The sequence below is a fragment of the Podarcis vaucheri genome (assembly GCF_965113315.1).
Source record: "Podarcis vaucheri genome assembly, chromosome: 7".
Taxonomy (NCBI): domain Eukaryota; kingdom Metazoa; phylum Chordata; class Lepidosauria; order Squamata; family Lacertidae; genus Podarcis; species Podarcis vaucheri.
Window position 1 is genome coordinate 5,832,620 of NC_138765.1, and position 21,772 is coordinate 5,854,391.

General features: G+C 47.4%; 1 protein-coding gene across 2 annotated transcripts; it reads right to left on the reverse strand.

The window, feature by feature from the left end:
- Nucleotides 1-4,081: 4,081 nt before the first annotated feature.
- Nucleotides 4,082-18,908, reverse strand: LOC309536831 (cytochrome P450 2F3-like). 2 transcript variants are annotated; one of them, XM_082231190.1, is made up of 9 exons: nt 18,244-18,908; nt 15,224-15,386; nt 13,806-13,955; nt 12,248-12,408; nt 10,338-10,514; nt 10,035-10,176; nt 8,587-8,774; nt 7,581-7,722; nt 4,082-4,634 (listed from the first exon to the last, which is right to left on the reverse strand). In XM_082231190.1, the coding sequence occupies exons 1-9, from the start codon at nt 18,421-18,423 to the stop codon at nt 4,447-4,449; spliced, it is 1,491 nt and encodes a 496-aa protein (XP_082087316.1). In that variant the 5' UTR covers nt 18,424-18,908; the 3' UTR covers nt 4,082-4,446. The 2 variants fall into 2 exon arrangements, with proteins under 2 accessions (XP_082087316.1, XP_082087317.1); XM_082231191.1 differs by lacking the exon at nt 13,806-13,955.
- Nucleotides 18,909-21,772: the final 2,864 nt, after the last annotated feature.

The following is a 21,772-nucleotide window of genomic DNA, read 5'->3' on the forward strand; positions in this document are numbered from 1 at the left end:
GGCTAGTCACACTTCTGTGAAGTCTCTCAGCCCCACTCACCTCACAGAGTGTTTGTTGTGGGGGAGGAAGGGAAAGGAGAATGTTAGCCGCTTTGAGACTCCTTCAGGCAGTGATAAAGCGGGATATCAAACCCAAACTCCTCCTCTTCTTCTTCTTCTTCGCCAGCCGGTAGCCCTGCTTTGCTTTTATTACAAATACAAATGCAGCATCTTTCTCAAGAAGACCTTTCTCTGCAGCCTGGAAGATCTGGAACTAGCCTTGAAAATCAGATAATATGAATATTCTTTACTTGGACTTTGTTATTCTAAACCATGCGCAATTGTACTCATTCTGTGTGCCTAGCTTTGTTTTTTGCTATTTAATTTTCATCTGCTTTTATAACTGTTCAGTTTTATGTACCTTATAAAATGGGTGGGGAGAGAGAGATAAAAGGAAATCAAATCCCTAATCTAGCCTTCAAAAAAAAAAAGTTCTCCTGAAAATTCATCAGCCTTTTAGTGCAAATTTCTCCTCGCATTGCCTTTTTTATGTGCACAATTGCCTAATAAGCACATTTCCCTAATGCAATGCATCTGTGTATGTTATTTTCTCTGTTATAGACCGTTTTATGCATGCTTTGTACTGTCAGGATATGCATCTTGGTACCCTTTACTTGGTTGGGTGGACTTACACTGCAAAATTCAAAGAAGTGCAAATTTCAAGGGATGGCCACAATCCAGTTCATGGCTTGTTTCCAAAAGCACATAGCCTCCAATGAAACACATCCCTCGCTTCCCATTTTACTGCTCTTGTCACTTTCAAAGCTATTTCCTTTCGTCACATTTATATTTAAAGGCTTTCAATGCAAAATCCATTTCCCAACTCCTGTACGCTGCAAATGTCTGGCATAATGGGGACCTGCCTAAACTAGATGACTTTCAGGCAAAATTTCTATGATCTCTGCTGCAGGTACCCAACTGTTTCCCCAACTCCATACTTCTGTTAGAAGCTGGTGAATGCCCAATTTCAGCTAAAGCATGGTGGGCTGCCCTAAAACATTGGCTCAGGATTTCAGTGTTTGATCTAGGGAAGGGTTTGTACCAACACCTGACCAATGAGGAGTTTGTCAGCAAATGGCAGAAAACCATGGCTAGAAAAGCCACCTCTATTGGTCTGTCACACACACACACCCCAACTTTATTGCCTGGGTTATGAAGGCGCCCTAAAGACGTTAAAGCAAAGGTTATGGGACACACAGTGACTTGCGATCTCGATCACACGCAGTTTGTAGTCCACTGGCAGTAGGAGTACAATATGGGCATGTCAAATCAAATCAAATCAAATATCTTTAATACGGTCAATGACGCTGGGCGCCATGTTAGGAGGCAATATGGGCATGTCTTTAAGTAACACCTTACATTAAAAACCTGGAAGTACCAAATTATGGAAGGTTATTCACCAAAGCCAGACTAAATTTCCTTCTGCAGTGTTGGATGGCAGGTTGAGAGGAGTTCCCTACCAGGACAGACTTTGCTCGTGTGCTCAAGACATCGATTCCATAAAACATATTTTGCTGCACTGTGCGAAATATGAGCAAGCCAGGGCTGAACTGATATTAGCCTTGCTGGTACCTTTCCCGGGAAAATCAGAGGCTCACTATGTCAGGTTCCTATTGGAAGACCGAACAAACTCTAGAACCAATTGCAAGAACCAATGATCCCTATCTTAAAGTCTGCTTGTTTAACCTGGAGGTAGACTGTCTGAATTGTGCATTGCTTTGTAACTATTTGTTGGGTCTCTGGCCCGTAATAAAGATTGATTGGTTCGATTTAAAGTTCTGAGTTGTCTCAAGTCAGAAGGTAGTCAATTATTGGTAATAGCCATTGGTTTTCATATAAATTAGTTGGCTTCAGACACCAGAGCCATTGGAGACCAAATCTTCACTACAAAAATGTCTGCAAATGTGACCTAAAGGCTGGCAACATCAACACCACCAAGTGGAAATTCCTTGCAGATGACCTTAATGCCTGGAGACATTAGCAGAGACCAGAGGAGGAATGACCACTGGATGGAGCACAGAGAGAAGAAACGCCCTGGTGGATCTGCAGCAGCTCATCTGGATGCCTACATCTGCCCCATCTGCAACAAAACATGTCTCTCCTTTGCAGATCTCTACAACCACAGCAGGCGCTGTAACTCTCTAATGGTTTGACTTCACCCTCAAAGGTGCCCTCTTCCATTGTCTCCCAAAATAGACGGATGTCAACCAGTTATTGTACATCTGTGGTGAGCAAAGGTTTGTGCATGTTTGGTAAGTAAAAGGTAAAGGGACCCCTGACCATTAGGTCCAGTCGTGGCCGACTCTGGGGTTGCAGCGCTCATCTCACTTTATTGGCCGAGGGAGCCGGCGTACAGCTTCCGGGTCATGACCAAGTAACTATATGTAAATACATAATGCTATTAAATTTCCCTCACCCATATGTAAGAAGGTGTATAAATATTTTTCATGCAATATTCTTTGCTGCATATTCTTTTTTTAACTGCAGGTGTTATAAGAATTCTAAGGTCTCAAATATAAATTAAATGTTCATAAATGTATGGTGCAAACACATACATAAGTATATAAACCACGTGTCTGAAATAGTACAGGAGAGCAATCCTGAAGCCATTTTGACTCTCCCAAGTTGACCCTCAAATATTTCTCTGCAAGGAGAAAAGAAATGGGAAAGCCTCCCCATTGTCTTTTGCTTACAAATCCTCTCTTAAGGGTGCACTTGTGTATGAATAATAGGGTGAGGCTGTGACCTGGATTCAGGAACTAAACCATCACAAAAGAATTACCAGGCCACCCAAGGAAAGCAATCAGTGACCATTATCAGGTATCCTGGACAAACATGATTTCTGCTGTAGACTGCCTCCTTCTGTGATGCATATACGTATGCTGTTTTTTTTGGGGGGTGATCTTGGGCTACAGGGTGGGCAATTTCAAAAGTCTGTATAAGGGCTTGCGCACCATTGTTCTGGGTTCTCTCCTCCCTTCTGCGTGTGGTGAGTGGAGACCCTGTTGCAACAGTTCCTTTAATAAAGATCAGGCTTACTAGCCGCTTTGCTTCTCAATATTCTCTGGTTGGTTTCTGTTATTTTCTCCTACTGATAGGGAACCGTTATGGAAAAATCTAGGTGTGAGGCTGCTCAGTCACCCAGCTCGTCAGGCAGAGCCCGTGGGTCCCTGCGGAATAAAGGAAGGATTCCAGCCAACTGGAGTAAATAGCTGTAGACCAAAGTTTATTGAGCAATAAGTTCAAAGAGCAAATTTGAACCCCGAGGATGGGGTGACAAAGACTTTTAAAACTTTCCCACCATATCCCAGAATACAGTTCGTACAGCATCATTGCTACATCACTGACATGTCACAAAAGGGGAGGGGTTAATCTTGGCAAACATGTCCAGACAAGTCCTTGGTACAAGATTAGCATAAGCAGACATGGCAGGGCAAGACTCAGGTATAAGATTAGCATAGACAAATATGTCTTAAGTACCCACCACCCAAAAGTACAATAGAAGTTCCTTTGCATGTCTGGAGCCTGAGGCAAGTTAGGTGATGAGATTTGGCTTCCTTTGGCTAACAATGAGCCCAGCAATTGTCACCTCTGGGAACTTCCTGGAGTCCTTTTTCAAGGGGAAAATAGCTTTGGAATGGAGGAAACTGGGAAAGGAGATGATTTTATATTATTTTTAAAGCTAGGTAACTTCCCTGAGCTGTCAAGTTGAAAGGATACATTCAGGCATAATATTTGTAATACTTAACTTTAAAGATGTGCCCCCCCCCCGGTAATTTCCGTAACAGGAACCCACTTAAGGATACCCCATAAGTGGAAACGAGCAGTTGCTGTTTTTCTTATAACAGTTTGGCAAGCCAGCCAGGAGTTTCGGTTGACCAGATTCAGGGGGCGAGGAATTAGATATATCCATTTTTGCAAATGTTTATTTTTTTCCAATAAATGTGCAATTCATTGTGGCTGTTTTGAAACCCCTTGTGCTATTCACCCACCCATCCATCCATTCAACCTTTATTGGCATAATTTGTGTTATTACTTTCTTTAGTGGGTTGTGCAAACCAATATTCTAATGACAGGGCAGGGGACACAGGGGAGGAGTTCATGGAGCCAAGAGGGAGGTCCTCCAGAAAACCTTGGCAACCATTGATTTAAACAGAAATGTAGCCCATCTCATCCTAGTGGGGAAAGAGACTGTGTCCAAGTGAGTTGGGTGCTTGCTTTGCCTGCTGCCCAGAAGGGGTGACCTCAAGGTCTCTGCTGTCTTACTTTCTTCTGATGGTGCTGCTCCTCCTTGCATGGACAGGCCTTCAAATAGAGGACTGTCCTACATTTCCAATCTCTCAGGAGTGCAGAGGTACTGAGAGAGAAACCGAGATCTTCTTGCGCCGCAACACAGGAAAGGAGAGATCAGTGTTGGCGCCAGGACACCGACAGCTGGTATTTTGGGGGCACCTTCCCAACGCCCACGGCCGCCGGTGCGAGGCTGATCTGGCTGGGGGGCACAGGCGACTGGAGGGTGAAGGCCTGCAGGATGGTGGTGAAGAAGAGGAACAGCTCCATGCGGGCCAAGCCTTCGCCCATGCAGATACGCTTCCCTGCCAGGCGAAAGAAACCAAAATCTGTCGGGCAGTGTCAAGGGACCGTAACAGGTCAGGAAGAGGAATGGAGACGTGAAGTGCAGTCAGCTTTTATTCGCAACAGCAAAAACATAGCAGAGTTCATCTGGGCTAATGTGCCCTAGTTGAAGATGTTGCTGCGATTGGTGTCTGCCCCGTCCTTCCCTCTCTAGTCCTCTCCCTCTGGACTCCTCCCAAGCAGACGTAAATGGCGCTGAGGGCGAGGGAACCCCTTCTGGGCCTGTAGGCCCCCTTGCGCAGCAACGTGCAAGGTTCTTCATGATCTAGGTGTCAGTGGAGGAGGAGAGCTAGCTGGAGGGCTGTCTGGCTGCTGTGCTGAAACCTACCCAATTAAGGTGATAAAAAACTCAGTGGGTGCAAGATGTAGTGGGAACAATTACTGATAGACACCGATAGCTTACGGCGTATAGACAGTCAAAGAAAGTCTTAAGAAGCTGTTGCCTGCAAGGTTGGTCTAGAAGATTCAAGGTGTCTTTGTGTGCTATTATAGGTAAGATGTAAAGGACCCCTGTACGGTTAAGTCCAGTCAAAGGCAACTATGGGGTTGCGGCGCTCATCTCGCTTTCAGGCCAAGGGAGCCGGCGTTTGTCCACAGACAACTTTCCGGGTCATGTGGCCAGTAGGACTAAACCGCTACTGGCGCAACGGGACACTGTGACAGAAAACATCCTCTGATGTAAAGAGTGTACAATTTTTTAAAAAATTAAAACTTCAAAAAATGGGGGGGCACCGTTTACCTTCCCACCACAGTGGTACCTATTTATCTACTTGCATTGCTGTGCTTTTGAACTGCTAGGTTGGCAGGAGCAGGGACAGAGAAACATGAGCTCAGCAAGCCCAAGAGGCTTAGTGATTTATACCACAGCGCCACCCGTGTCCCTTATGCTATTATAGCATACATTTAAACAGTACCTCCTCCATGAGAGGTCCAGAGGGTTGCAACATGGGAAGAGGCCTTTTCTGCAGTGGCTCCCCGTTTGTGGGATGCTTATAAATTATAAATCTTTAGGTGCCAGGCATAATTGTTCCTCTTTAAGCCTCTAACTGTCTGTGGCCCCTTGGGGGGGGGGGTTGTAATGTATTCTTTTAATGGAGCATGCACCAACAGGTTGATAAGTGGTCAACCCAGCCCCTCTCCCACGCTGTCCTTGGCAGGTACAACGCAGGAGAGCCCTGCAGGATCAGGCCCCCCAGCCCTGCATCCTGTTCTCCCAGTGGCCCCCAGATAATAATAATAATAATAATAATAATAATAATAATAATAATAATAGAATCATAGAATCATAGAGTTGGAAGAGACCACAAGGGCCATTGAGTCCAACCCCCTGCTATTGATGCAGCCCAGAATTGCATTGGCTTTTTTAGCTGCCGCGTCACACTGTTGGCTCATGTCAAGTTTGTGGTCAACCAAGACTCCTAGATCCTTTTCACATGTACTGCTCTCAAGCCAGGTGTCCCCCATCTTGTATTTGGGCCTCTCATTTTTTTTGCCCAAGTGCAATACTTTACATTTCTCCCTGTTAAAATTCATCTTGTTTATTTTGGCCCAGTTCTCTAATCTGTCAAGGTCGTTTTGAAGTGTGATCTTGTCCTCTGGGGTGTTAATAATAATAATATTATCTCTCTCGCCCTGACCTAGCCACTGTGATCCACGCGACGGTCACCTCCAGACTGGATTATTGTAACTCGCTCTACGTGGGGCTGCCCTTGAGACTGACCCAGAAACTCCAGCGGGTGCAGAATGCCGTGGCGAGACTCCTTATGGGGTCTTCACTGCGAGATCATATCCATCTGGTACTATACCAGCTGCACTGGCTCCCGGTGGAGTACAGGATCAGGTTTAAGGTGCTGGTTTTAACCTTTAAAGCCCTATACGGCCTAGGACCCCCGTACCTACGGGACCGCCTCTCCTGGTATGTCCCACAGAGAAATTTACGGTCTGCAAATAAAATCACCCTAAAGATCCCAGGCCACAGAGAGGTTAGGCTGGCCTCAACTAGAGCCAGGGCTTTCTCGGCCGCGGCTCTAATCTGGTGGAACGCTCTGTCACAAGAGACTAGGGCCCTGCGGGACCTGACATCTTTCCGCAAGGCCTGCAAGACAGAGCTGTTCCACCAGGCCTTTTGTCAGGGCTCAGCCTGACCCCCTCCTCTGGCAATCTGCACAAAATTTTGCTTGATGGTTGCCATTAATTTGATTTTAATTTGATTTAATTAATTTTATAATGAATGTTTTAGAATGTTGGATTATTTTGATTGTTGTTAGCCGCCCTGAGCCCAGCTTCGGCTGGGGAGGGCGGGATATAAATAAAATTTATTATTTAATAATAATAATAATAATAATAATAATAATAATAATAATAATCAATTTTATTTATATCCCGCCCTCCCCAGCCGAAGCCGGGCTCAGGGCGGCTAACAACAATAAAACAGTACAAAAGTACAGCACAAACAACACTCTAAAATCATTCATTATAAAACTAATTAATTCAAGCCACTGGCAACCATTGGGCCAGAGCTCCGCGAAGATTGCCGAGGGAGGGAGTCAGGCTGTGCCCTGGCCAAAGGCCTGGTGGAACAGCTCTGTCTTGCAGGCCCTGCGGAAAGATGTCAAGTCCCGCAGGGCCCTGGTCTCTTGTGACAGAGTGTTCCACCCTACCCTCGTCCCTCGGGATGAGGCGCAGATTGGAAGGGGTACGAGCATATCCATATCTCGATCCCCTTCGCCTATAACATCTGCCTGCCTGCGAGAAGCCAAGTCAAGTAGGACCAGAACAGAGGTTCCTTTCTCTGACCCTCCAGGGAAGGACCACCTGGAAATGAATCTCATAGGAGAGAGACCACCCACCAACGCCCCCACTCCCCTCCCGTTGGAATGGAAGGAGATCCCTCCCTCCCCACGTACCTGCTGAGAAAGGCATGAACGCCTCCACCTTCCTGAAGCAGCCTTGGCTATCCAAGAACCTCCCTGGGTCAAACTCTTGAGGGTTGGAGTGCTCCTCTGAGTCATAGTGAACGCTGCTCAGCAAAGGATAGATGTAGGTGCCCTGGGAGAATAGTATTTGTATATATTAAAAAAAAAAACATAAGAAGCCCCTGGCTGCTGGATCAGGCCAAAGGGGACCCTTCTGCTCCAGCACCCTGTTCTCACGGTGGCCAAATACCCCCTTAGGAGCCCAGGAGTCTAGACCAGGGGTCTGCAACCCGCGGCTCCGGAGCCGCATGTGGCTCTTTTACACCTTTGCCGCGGCTCCGGGGTGGATACTAGCAAGGGGAGGAGGCGCATTGTGCGCCCCGACACTCCCCACTGTGGCGGGCGCTGTACTGGCTGTGATGTCGCATTGGGGGGGTGCGTGCGTTAGTCACACACCGTCCCGACGTCACCTTCCCGCCCGCCCGCTACATTGTAAGGGGCATGTACGCTGGTCACTGCATTGTAAGGGGCATGTACGCTGGTCACTGCATTGAAAGGGGCATGTACGCTGGTCACTGCATTGTAAGGGGCATGTACGCTGGTCACTGCATTGTAAGGGGCATGTACGCTGGTCACTGCATTGTAAGGGGCATGTACGCTGGTCACTGCATTGTAAGGGGCATGTACGCTGGTCACTGCATTGTAAGGGGCATGTACGCTGGTCACTGCATTGAAAGGTTATTTTTATAATGGCGAGTTTTGCAGCTCCCAGTTTTTTTCTTTCTTCGGAAACGGGTCCAAGTGGCTCTTTTTGTCTTAAAGGTTGCAGACCCCTGGTCTAGACAGACTGCCTCTGGACCTGGAAGTGGGGGGCACTGAGCTCAAATCCTGTCCCCACCCCACCCCATCCTAGGAGTCTCACACCAACTGCTTTGAGGGTCCAAAGGCTGGATCCTGGTCCCTCTGTCCTTGCTGGGGGGCCTGCTGGGAATCTTACCTTGGGGATGACGTATCCCTTGAAGTTGATGTCTTTGGTGGCAGCATGCGGAAGACTCATCGGTAGGATATCGCTGAACCTCTGGATCTCGTGCAAGACGGCCTCCATGTAAGGCATTTTGTTCCTGTCCTCAGTGGCTGGGATCCGGTCCCTCCCAATCACTCGATCGATTTCCTCGTGGAGTTTTTCTTGGGGGGAAAGAGAGCGGTTGGGCTGAGATTCCTGCATTACAGAGGGCTGGACAAAATGGCCTCCTGGATCCCTTCCAACTCTGTCGTTCTGTGATTCTATGACTGAGCACCTGTTCACAATCAGGATAAGAGCATTTCTACCACCCAAAAACAGCAACTTCAAATTTGGGGGGAAGGCCTTGATGCGTTATTATATGTTGAGTGCCAACTGGCTTTAGTGGCAAGGAGTGCCTTTTGCCATCCATGACTGGCCCTCCAGCTATGGCCATTTCTGGACTGGGGTAGCCTATTCCCAAGTGCCCCCGTCTCCAACCCCGCTTGCTCTCGGAGCTATTTTCAAGAGCTTACCGGGGAGCGGGAGAGTCGCTCCAAGCACCCGCAGGAACACTAGGTCCTCGGAACGCTCAATCCGAGATTTTTTTCGGGGTACCACGATGCTCTAGCGGTCTCCCCCAACCTCCAAAGCACCGGTGCCCTTTCAGATGAAAGAGCTCCCGTCCGCCATAACGGGCGGCCAACCGGAAGTCCAGTTGTGGCCATTTCTAGACTGGGGTAGCCTGGACACGCATCTACATGCCCTGTTAATCTCACATCTTGACTACTGCAGTCAGTTCTAGTTGGGGCTTCCCTTGATGGGTGGAAAATGCCTATAATTTATTTATTTAATTATTTTGCCGCTAGGAACCAAAGGAGGGGAGAGGGCTTAAATCACAGAATCACAGAGTTGTAGAGTTGGAAGGGATCCTGAGGGTCATGTAGTCCAGCCCCCAGCTCTTGTGTTCCAGTCCCCTTTGCAGGTTTCCCACTGAGCCGCTGTGAAAAGAGGAAGCTGGACAAATGGGCCCCCTTTGGCTTGACCCAGCAGAGACCTATAAAGGCCTTTTCAGAAAGACAGAATGACAGACCAGTGTGAAGATGTTGAGCTAGCTCAAATATATAAACAATCCACACGCCCCCTCTGTGGGGACATGAGCCCTTAGGGTCTACGCTGCTACCTTCCATCGTCAGCTTGTTCTGTCCCTGTAGCAATTCATGTATCTCACTTGTTGGAGGGATGTTTCTTCCTTCTGCCCTCACCTTGAATCTGTGGGTACTCCCAACAACTTTGACCACCTCTGGTCCCTACCCAACACTCTTCTCTCACCTGTGGCTCCCAGAAGCTGTCAGCATGCGACAGTGGACACACCCTAGGAACAGCTTGGCCTGTAGCTGTAGAAGTTCAGGTGATTCTCATAGGTTTCCTCCTTCTGCCCTCACCTTGAATCTGTGGGTACTTCAGCATGGTGAGGAATCCATATCTCAGGGTGGTGCCGATCGTCTCTGTCCCAGCAAAGAACAAGTTGAAGGTGGCCATGACCAAATTCTCCATGCAAAATTCAGAAGCCGGGTTATTCTTTTCCTGCCAAGAGATCGAGGTCTACTATGATGTCTGCACTGAAAGGGGGGTCAGACTAGATGCCACTTGGGGTCCCTTCCAATTCCACAATTCTCTGAAACCTGCAGACAGCACGTTTTTTTTGGGGGGGGCAGATGATGGAGATGAGGAAGTTCATTCCTTACCTGATCCATCTTAACTAAGAAGCAGTCAATGTAGCTGTGGGGGTCAGAGGGATCCAGCGAGGCCTGCTTCATCTTGACCTTCTCCTCTATGAAGCGGATGATCCCCTGGGAACATTTGCTGCCCGCGTGGTGGGATCCGGGGATCTTCTCCATGATCTCCGGGAAAATATTGTACAGCTGCGGGGGAAGAAGATGGGGAGCAATGGAAGGGCGTTACCACATTTGGCTGACCTTAGTATGTGTCTCCTGCAAACTCAGATTCCACAAAAAGGCAAGTGTTGAGGCTTGCGCCTTCATGGAAGCCTTGACTCTTTAAAAATAAATAAATGACCTTAACAGATTGGAGAACTGGATGCAAGCTAACAAAATGATTCTCAATAGGGACAAATGTAAGGTTCTGCACTTAAGCAGGAAGAACCAGATGCACACCTGGTTTACTAGCAGTACATGTGAAAAGGATCTAGGGGTCTTGGTGGACCCCAAGCTGAACATGAGTCAACATTGTGATGCAGCAGCAAAAAATGCTAATGCTATTCTAGGCTGCATCAACAGAAGTCTAGTGCCCAAATCAAGGGAAGTAATAGTCCCACTCTCTTCTGCCTTAGTCAGACCATACTTGGAATATTGTGTCCAATTAAGGGTAATACAATTTATGTTGTCAAGCTGGAAGGTGTGTAGAGGAGGGCAATCAAGATGATCAAGGGTCAGGAAGCCAAGCCTTATGAGGAACAGTTGAAGGAGCTGGGTATGTCTAGCCTGGAAAAGAGAGGAGATATGAGAGCCATCTTCAAATATCTGAAAGGTTGTCACATGGAAGATGGAGCAAGCTTGTTTTCTCCTGCTCTGGAGGGTAGGACTCGAACCAATGACTTCAAGTTACAAGAAAGGAGATTCTGACTAAACATTCAGGGGGAAACTTCCTGACACTAAGAGCTGTTCAGCAGTGGAACATATTCTCATGAGAGGCAGTGACCTCTCCTTTCTTGGAGGTTTTAAAGCCGAAGTTGGATGGCCACCTGTCATGGATGCTTTAGGTGGGATTCCTGCAATGCAGGGGTTGGACTAGATGACCCTTGTATCCCTTCCAGCTCTAAGATTCTTTGATTCTGTGACACTATGGAGGGACCTGTTTGACTAAAAGATCTTATTTGACTCAATGCTTACCTTCCAAACCTTACTGAAAGACACTGAAATACTTAAAGAGACCTTAACAGAAAATGCAAACCATCGCTTTTGTTTTCATATGTTATTTTGTTAGTTTCTGTTTGCCACTGTGCAGCTGCTTAGAGTCACAAGACTCTGTTTACATTCCAGAGACATTCCAGGCTATTGGAAGTCTCACGGGAGATGGGAGAGGGATGTGACATTACTGGCTCCTTTGTTTCAGTTGCTCTCTGCTCTCACAGAAAGAGGATGTGTTTTCTGTCTGCGTAGTAAGAAATAAAGCATAGCGATGTAGCCATAAATCTCATCACTTCCGTGTGCTGCTTTGATTCTCTGCTGAATGGGAATGTGCCTGGAGCCTCATCAAAGGCTCTGGTTGTTAATCACGTCGGAGGGCGATTCCGGAAGATGAGCTTTATCAGCTCGGTCGAACGCAGATTCCAACATATTTATGGTTGGTTTGTTGCTGTACATGAGTGTTTTGAATTGTTGCAATGCAAAATGATAAATAAAGAACGTAAAAATAATGATGACGATGATGGCACACACGGGAGTGGAATACTTTTATTGTTTAATAAGTATTCATTTGCAAAGAGAACCGCTGGAACTCGGCTGTATCTTTGCCCTTTTGCCCTTCCAGACTGTGACACTTTACGGTTTGAATTTTTTATTCTTTGCTTTTTAAAAAACGATAGTGATAATAATCAAGGTGTAGAGATATTGGGGGGTTCTCCGTCCGCCCTCACCTGAGACGGGGGCAGGCTGCCCATGCGGAACCGTTCTGTGATCAGGTTGTTCAAAGTGAGGAATTTCTCGTCGTCGTACTGGAACCTATTCCCAAAGACGATGGAGCAGATGATGTTGGAGACGGCTCGGCTGAGGATGAAGGTGGGGTCAAAGGGCGTCCCTAGTGGGGAGAGACAGAAAGCAGGAGGGAAGAGTTTGTTTGTTTGTTTGTTTGTTTGTTTGTTTGTATTTTTCATTTTCATTTTCACACTTGAAACAGTAATCCAAATACAAAATACAAATACGGTCCACGCAATTCATGTTGACTTCCCTCCCAACTCCTTCCACGGTTTATTTTGTTAACTTCTTTTCCACTACATATTATAATTTGTAGTCCCCATTTCTTTCTTTCTTTTTCTTTTCTTTTTTCTCAATATCTCTAACTGCTGAATTTACTCTTTTACTGTTAACCTTTTAATACGTTCGCAATGAGTTTCCAGTTAGTCTACAAAACATTTCCATTCTTCTTCTAATACTTTCGTGTCCTGATTTCTTATCTTATTTCCCAATCATGCCATTTCTATGTTGTTGTTTAGTCATTTAGTCATGTCCAACACTTCGTGACCCCATGGAACAGAGCACACCAGGCACTCCTGTCTTCCACTGCCTCCCGCAGTTTGGCCAAATTCATGCTGGTAGCTTCGAGAACACTGCCCAACCATCTCGTCCTCTGTTGTCCCCTTCTCCTTGGGCCCTCCATCTTTCCCAGCATCAGGGTCTTTTCCAGAGAGTCTTCTCTTCTCCTGAGGTGGCCAAAGTCTTGGAGCCTCAGCTTCGGGATCTGTCCTTCCAGTGAGCACTCAAGGCTGATTTCCTTCAGAATGGAGAAGTTTGATCTTATTGCAGTCCATGGGACTCTCAAGAGCACCATAATTCAAAAGCATCAATTCATCGGTGATCAGCCTTCTTTATGGTCCAGCTCCATGGACAAAGACACCAAGCCATTTCTATATATTCTACTAACTTCATCTGGCCATTCCTCCTTGTTGGTATCATATATATGCCATACAAGCTGCTACAAGAAAGAGTCTGCGTTTCGCAAGAGCACAGAATGGCTACGCCAGCCTCTCAAGTGCAGACCAAGCACCACAGAGTCTTTTAGAGGCAACCAATCTTTATCAGGGACGCAGGTGGTGCTGTGGTCTAAAGCACTGAGCCTCCTGGGCTTGCCAATCAGAAGGTCGGCAGTTCGAATCCCCATGATGGGGTGAGCTCCCGTTGCTCGGTCTCAGCTCCTGCCCACCTAGCAGTTCGAAAGCACAAAGTGCAAGTAGATAAATAGGTACCACTCCAGCAGGAAGGTAAACACTGTTTCTGTGCGCTGCTCTGGTTTCGGTGTTCCGTTACTCCAGAAGCGGCTTAGTCATGCTGGCCACATGACCCGGAAAAAGTTTCTGTGGACAAACACTGGCTCCCTCGGGCTGTAAAGTGAGATGAACACCACAACCCCAGAGTCATCTGTGACTGGACTTAACTGTCAGGGGTCCTTTACCCTTACCTTTAATCTTTATGACCTACCTTGTGTCTTATGGAACTCCTCTGCCAAGCACTGAGCCTCCTGCTGGATCCGCTCCTCGATGGACCGTTTCCCCATCCCAAAATTCCTCAAGGTGGTGAGGCTGAACCTCCGAAGCTGCCTCCACCGATCGCCGTTGGCAAAGACCACCCCTGGCCAAGCAATATTATTATTGTTTGTTTGTATGTATGTATGGACCTAAAAGCACCACTGAGCTGTTATTATATAAGTCATTGGTTCCCATTTTTTTTCTGGGGACCACCCCCTTGGTTCCACAAACTCAACCCTATCGTCCTCTCCCCTCCCCTATAATTTATTTGGAATATTTATTTGTTTGTCAGATTTATATATTAGATCTATTGGAATAGCGGTTTGTGCAACCCATTAAGCAACATAATAACACAGGCAGCAGCAATTCATTTCACATTTGTTCAAAACCTGATTAGAACTGCTTATTACTACGAATTCCACAAAATTGCGGAACTTCATCCAGCAACACCAGTGCCCTAATCCTGCCACCCCTTGTCTCTTAGCACCTTTCCAGGTGATCCCACTAGCCTCCCCCAGTAGACACTACCACCCACTTTAGGGACCCCTGATGTAATCCATCAGCATCTCAAATTAACATGAACTCCTTGGAAGAGGCCCAGCCATAGAGAAAGCAGTAATTTTCCAATAAAGCTTGTCTCTTCAACATTCATCATTTTAAACATCGGCCAAGTAACGTGTTACAAAAGTGAATATACAGGAGTAAAGTGTGCATAAGTAATTTCGTTGTCCCCGAAGGGGGCAATGACAATAAAGATATTCTTATTCTTATTCTTATATATTTGTGAAACTTAACATATAAAAATGAGGGACGCGGGTGGCGCTGTGGGTTAAACCACAGAGCCTAGGACTTGCCAATCAGAAGGTCGGCGGTTCAAATCCCCGCGACTGAATGAGCTCCTGTTGCTCGGTCCCTGCTCCTGCCAACCTAGCAGTTCGAAAGCACGTCAAAGTGCACGTAGATGAATAGGTACGGCTCCGGCGGGAAGGTAAATGGCATTTCCGTGCGCTGCTCTGGTTCACCAGAAGCGGCTTAGTCATGCTGGCCACATAACCCAGAAGCTGTACGCCGGCTCCCTCGGCCAATAAAGCGAGATGAGCGCCGCAACCCCAGAGTCGGCCACGACTGGACCTAATGGTCAGGGGTCCCTCTACCTTTACCTTAACATATAAAAATATGATTATTGATTATCAATATTAATCACCTGCCCTTCACTCTAAGGGGAATAAACGTTCACGGTTACCTTCACACACACAAAATAATAATTTTCAAACCCATGTAGTATGCCCTCCAACAGGTCAGTAGAGTGATGGAGAAATGGGCTGAGCTGAGCCCCAAGCCCCCTTTCCCCGCAAGGATGGACCCCCTCACCGTGTTCATTGAAATCCTTGGAGAAGGACGGCAGCTGCCCTCTGCCGCTGAAGTCCTCTGCCTGGTCCACCAGGGCTTCCTTCACCGCCTTGTAGCCGCACAAGACCACGACTCGCTGCAGCCCCAGGTAGACGGTGAAGACCGAGCCGTAGGCCTCCCTTAGCTGCCGGGAGAAGAGCGTCAGTCCCTTTTGAAGGAACCTTACCCTGCCCCCTCCGGTTGGCACAGGTATGCACAGGTGAGGGGGGGACCGGTCGGGAAGGGAGCCTCACAAGGATGGGCAAGGGGAGAAACAGGCAGGAGTTCTGGGGGAAAGACAGGAAGTGCTGCCTTCCTACTACGAGGCACTTAGCCAATGCTCCTCAGGATTCAACACACTTCTGCTTTGCTTTAAGGGCAGGTATACTTTCCTCCGCCTGCTCCCACTTCTAGTGTGGGTTCATGGCAAAATTGCCGTGCCCACATTTAAATGGGGAATCTTTCACCTTTCAGATCAAAGGTGTGGGCGTTGTAAGAGTTTATCCGTGCTTAAATTGTAGGGGTGTGTGTGGGTGTGGGTGTGAAGCAGCATTTATATATTCTATCATTTCTATTTCACATAGCAAACCAAGTTTTCTGTATTCCTTTGGTGTGAGACGTTTTCGTGGGCGTAAGTTTAAGGGTCAACACACATTTAAAGACCAGCGTGCATTATAACACCAGGACCGGATTTAGGTTTGATGAGGCCCTAAGCTACTGAAGGTAATGGGGCCCTTTAAATGTTCAGCTGTCCTTTGTTGTTGCTGTTTTTTTGAGTTGAATATATGCTATATGGCAATTATGGACCTAATAGGTATCTAAAGCCATTTGCACATAACAGTCCCCGCAGAATGTAGGCACCCTATATATAGAAATGAGCAAACCAGTGATGTTTTAGGAGCAGGCTAGCAGGCCGGGCCCATTACTTACATCACAGGAGCCTACACAACACAAAACACTGTTGCTGTATGTAGGTTTTATTTTATTTGCGTGGACAGGCGGAGTCCCCAGATCCTGCACGGTCCCCCCGTCATGTGAATAACGACTCAAGACAACGTGCTATGGGATTAAATTGGCCACAACTTTATTAAATTTCAAATGTGGGTAGACCTTGGCTCAGGCATTGGGCGTTCTCCCTCCCCGGTCCCCAGCCGGGGACCTAGGGAGCATCAGGGTTATCCAGTGTGTGTGGGGGGATGGGCCGGCTCTGGAGAACATATGTTCAAGCAGAGATGGCCGCCCCCGTAACGCCGCCGCCGCAGGAGGGAGCAATGACGACCTTTCGGTGTACGGCCAAAGCCTCCCTTCAGAAAACCCCTTTAACGGGGAACCCTGGTATCGCCGCCGCAAGAGGAAGATGGACAAAAGGATTCCGCCCAAAGCCTGATACCGCCAAAGATGTGACGTTTTGCTACGGGAAAGGCGAAACCTGCCAATGCAGGGAAATTCCTTTCCGGCCCTTTAACAGCGACCTTAACGTAGCAGCGCCCGCATACCTGTGAAGAAAAGTTAACCTGCAAAAATAAGACCTTAACTGAGGGTGGGTAGGGTGGGAGAAGCTCTGGAGCCAAGTGAGGATTCCTAGGTAAGATCCTCCCTCTATTGTGTGGGCAGGTAATCCCTCCCCTACCTGGCCTGGTCTCCTTGGCAACGCTTCCCCCAGGTGGGATTGGACAACTGACTGAGGTAGGCGGAGACCTCCAGGTATCCCACCTGAGGGAAGGCAAAGCCAAGCCTATGCTGATGGAGCCGCTCCAGATCTAGGGGCTGCACGCGTCCACGCAAAGGGCGCCCCCCATTTTAAGTGGGGAGCGGTCATTGTTGTTTATCTTATATTTTGGAAATGTACATCCAGGTGTTTTTTTCCTTTAATTTTTTTGGGGGGCCCTAAGCTATAGCTTGTTTAGCTTATACGTAAATCCGGCACTGATTATAACATCAGCAAAAATCCTAAATTTCTCAGCAGTGGGTATATGAGCTTGCATGAATCCTGGCTGAGAACATCTGAGTCCAGACCTGAGTCCATACACTTGTAACAGACCTGTGGATATCAGGTTTTAGGAGACAATAGTGGGGAGGCTATTGCCTTCAGGCCCTGCCTGAGGGCTTCATAGAATCATAGAATCCTAGAGTTGGAAGAGACCACAAGGGCCATCGAGTCCAACCCCCTGCCAAGCAGGAAACACCATCAGAGCACTCCTGACATATGGTTGTCAAGCCTCTGCTTAAAGACCTCCAAAATAGGAGACTCCACCACACTCCTTGACAGCAAATTCCACTGTCAAACAGCTCTTACTGTCAGGAAGTTCTTCCTAATGTTTAGGTGGAATCTTCTTTCTTGTCGTTTGGATCCATTGCTCCGTGTCCGCTTCTCTGGAGCAGCAGAAAACAACCTTTCTCCCTCCTCTATGTGACATCCTTTTCTATATTTGAACATGGCTATCATATCACCCCTTAACCTCCTCTTCTCCAGGCTAAACATGCCCAGCTCCCTTAGCCGTTCCTCATAAGGCATCGTTTCCAGGCCTTTGACCATTTTGGTTGCCCTCCTCTGGACACGTTCCAGTTTGTCAGTGTCCTTCTTGAACTGTGGTGCCCAGAACTGGACACAGTACTCCAGGTGAGGTCTGACCAGAGCAGAATACAGTGGCACTATTACTTCCCTTGATCTAGATGCTATACTCCTATTGATGCAGCCCAGAATTGCATTGGCTTTTTTAGCTGCCGCGTCACACTGTTGGCTCATGTCAAGTTTGTGGTCAACCAAGACTCCTAGATCCTTTTCACATGTACTGCTCTCAAGCCAGGTGTCCCCCATCTTGCTTCCCAAAGGCCCCTGTCTGTTCACTGTGGTGGGCTAGAGGAACCCCCTTTGGACAGATCCAGCAAGTCTCTTCTGATGCTCTTTCATTCCTACAAAGATGGATCCCCAATCTGCTCATAGGCTTCCAATCTCCTCTGGCTTACCTTGCAGCTCGGTAGGGAGGCGAATGGAGACTCACCTTCTCCAGGGATCTGAGCATGTTATTTGGGTCCAGTTGGAGAAAATTCCCCAGGATGGGGAGCGGGGTGGGTCCAGGGGGCAGACGACCTTTGCCGCCTTTGCCCTTCCATGCCAAGCCCAGGAATAAGACGCCGCAGACGCAAAGGAGCAGGAAGAGAGTCCCAGAGAGCAGCTCCATGGAGGACCCTGGCCAAGAGATTCCCCCTCTGGGCTATGGGGAGGCGCTGAGAGCCACAGCTGGACTTATAAGGGCGGCTGGGGAACACCCAACTTTCCACATTGGTTATCCAGTAACTCCTGGTCCTCCGACACATTTCCAAACCAGCTAGGTGGACTTTGCCATTTCCAATCAAGAAGTTAATTCGTTAACTTATCAAGGATTACATGATAACCATAAAAAGGACATTTCATTGCAAATGTTGGACAGGGTCCTGGGGACAAATCAGAGAGCGGCTCATTAAGGTGGAGGGTGAATTGCCTTTTTGGTACTATGCTCAAACCTATCCATTCTTAAGGAACTCAGCCCTGAGTGCTCACTGGAAGGACAGATCCTGAAGCTGAGGTTCCAAGACTTTGGCCACCTCACGAGAAGAGAAGACTCCCTGGAAAAGACCCTGATGTTGGGAAAGATGGAGGGCACAAGGAGAAGGGGATGACAGAGGACGAGATGGTTGGACAGTGTTATCAAACCAGCATGAGTTTGACCCAACTGTGGGAGGCAGTGGGAGACAGGAGTGCCTGGCGTGCTCTGGTCCAGGGGGTCACGAAGAGTCGGACACGACTAAATGACTAAACAACAACAAATACATGTTTATGTTTTGCGGAGCAGGGCAAATCGGCAATCCCATTTAAAGAACAAGTGTGGAGGCTTGCAAGAAAATGTTTTGGAGTTTCATCCACCTGCCTTTCCAGGCTCACGTCCGCACCATCCCTCTAAAGTGCTATGATTCTACTTTAAACGGCCATGGCTTCCCCCAGAGAATCCTGGGAAGCGTAGTCTGTTTCAATGTTCTGAGAGGTGTTCAGAGACCCTCCCTATTCGCCTCCCAGAGCTACAGTTCCCTGAGAAGAGGAACTCTGTTTATTTCCTACAAATCCCTGTTTGTTTGCTGTGTCCCACAGTGGTTATAGTGTCAGAGTAGAACCTGGGAAAGACCAGGGTTCAAATTCCCCCCACCTCAGCTGTGAAGCTCATTTGGGTGTCCTTGGGCTAGTCAGTCACTCTCAGCCTAACCTACCTCGCAAGGTGGTTGTTGTGGAGATTAAATAGGGAGGGAAATAACTATGTATGCTACCTTTTTCAAAATTACTATTTTTATTGAAAGAATTTCAATTATAATGGGGGGGAAGTGTTACAAAGGGGGGGGGGAGTAAGAAAGAGAGAAAGAGAGAAAAGAGAATATACAAAAATGCTATGTAAAAGCATTGACCCCTTGGAGGAAAAGAGGGAATAAATTGTTGTTGTTGTTTAGTCGTTTAGTCGTGTCCGACTCTTCGTGACCCCATGGACCAGAGCACACCAGGCACTTCTGTCTTCCACTGCCTCCCGCAGTTTGGTCAAACTCATGCTGGTAGCTTTAAGAACACTGTCCCACCATCTCCTCCTCTGTCGTCCCCTTCTCCTTGTGCCCTCCATCTTTCCCAACATCAGGGTCTTTTCCAGTGAGTCTTCTCTTCTCATGAGGTGGCCAAAGTCTTGGAGCCTCAGCTTCAGGATCTGTCCTTCCAGTGAGCACTCAGGGCTGATTTCCTTCAGAATGGACAGGTTTGATCTTCTTGCAGTCCATGGGACTCTCAAGAGTCTCCTCCAGCACCATAATTCAAAAGCATCAATTATGGTGCTGGAGGAGACTAATAGGAGGGAATAAATAGGTTATAAGAAAAAAGGGCTCCTTTATCCCTTATTGGGTATCCAAGAGCCATATAGAGTCCTTATATAGGTTCTCGATTGGTAGGAGAAAATAACAGAAGCCAACCAGAGTGTATTGAGAAGCAAAACAGCTAGTAAGCATGATCTTTATTAAACTGTTGCAACAGGGTCTCACCCCCCCCCCCCACGCAGGAGGAAGGAGGACCCCAGAACATTGGTGTGGAAGCTCTTATATAGACTTTTGAAATTGCCTAACCTGTAGCTCAAGGCCTAACCTGCAGCTCAAGGCCGCCCCCAATACATCATACATACATCACATAAGAGGCAGTCTACCACAGAATCCTGTCTGGTGGGAAACCTGTTGATGGGTTTTCCTGGACAGCCTGGTCATTCTTTTGTGATGGTAAATACTTAATTCCTGAGTCCAGGTCACAGGCTCACCCTATTCATACCCAAATGTGCCCTTGAGGCAGGATTTGTGAGCACAGAGACAATGGGGAGGCTTTTCCCATTTCCATCCAAACTGCAGAGGAATATTTGAGGTCACTGAAAGAGTCAACATGGCTTTAGGACTCTTTTCCTGTACTGTTTCAGACATGTGGTTTATATATTCATATATGTGTTTGCCTGGTACATTTATGAACATTTATTTTATATCCTAGACCTTAAAATTCTCATAACAAAATACCTTTCCCGTGCTTTAATCAAAAGGACAGGAACCTCGTGACAATGACAAAACTATCTTGTTTCTTTCCATAATCCTGAGTTTATCTTTGGCAAATATAGTCTATTGTATAGGTCCAAACCAGTCTTTGTAGCAGAGGCTGTAATTAAAGTTTGCTAGAAACACAAGATTAGTTTGCTCATCGTTATGTTAAGCGTTAGAAGGTCAGGAAGTTTTATCAATGCTTTCCAGGCAGGACTGAGAGAGACTCCAGAGCAAACCCACCTTGAGGAATCTGAGACCCTCCCTAGTCACCTCCCAGAGTTACAATTCCAGGGTTCCCTGTGAAAAGGGGTGCTGCGCCCATCGGGGAATTATAGCTTGGTGAGGGGAATGGCAGTGGCAGATTCAGGGCAGTGCAAGCAGTTCTCCTGCACTGCGTGCCAAGCTGATGGGGCACTGTTGTTGTTTAGTCGTTTAGTCGTGTCCAACTCTTCGTGACCCCCTAGACCAGAGCACGCCAGGCACTCCTGTCTTCCACTGTCTCCCGCAGTTTGGTCAAACTCATGCTGGTAGCTTCGAGAACACTGTCCAACCATCTCATCCTCTGTCGTCTCCCCTTTCCCAACATCAGGGTCTTTTCCAGAGAGTCTTCTCATGAGGTGGCCAAAGTCTTGGAGCCTCAGCTTCAGGATCTGTCCTTCCAGTGAGCACTCAGGGCTGATTTCCTTCAGAATGGAGAGGTTTGATCTTCTTGCAGTCCATGGGACTCTCAAGAGTCTCCTCCAGCACCAGAATTCAAAAGCATCCATTCTTCGGCGATCAGCCTTCTTTATGGTCCGCTCTCACTTCCATACATCACTACTGGGAAAACCATAGCTTTTACTATACAGACATTTGTTGGCAAGGTGATGTCTCTACTTTTTAAGATGCTGTCTAGGTGTCATACCTATGATATACTGAATTGAACAGAATGAAAAAGCGAGAGGTGGG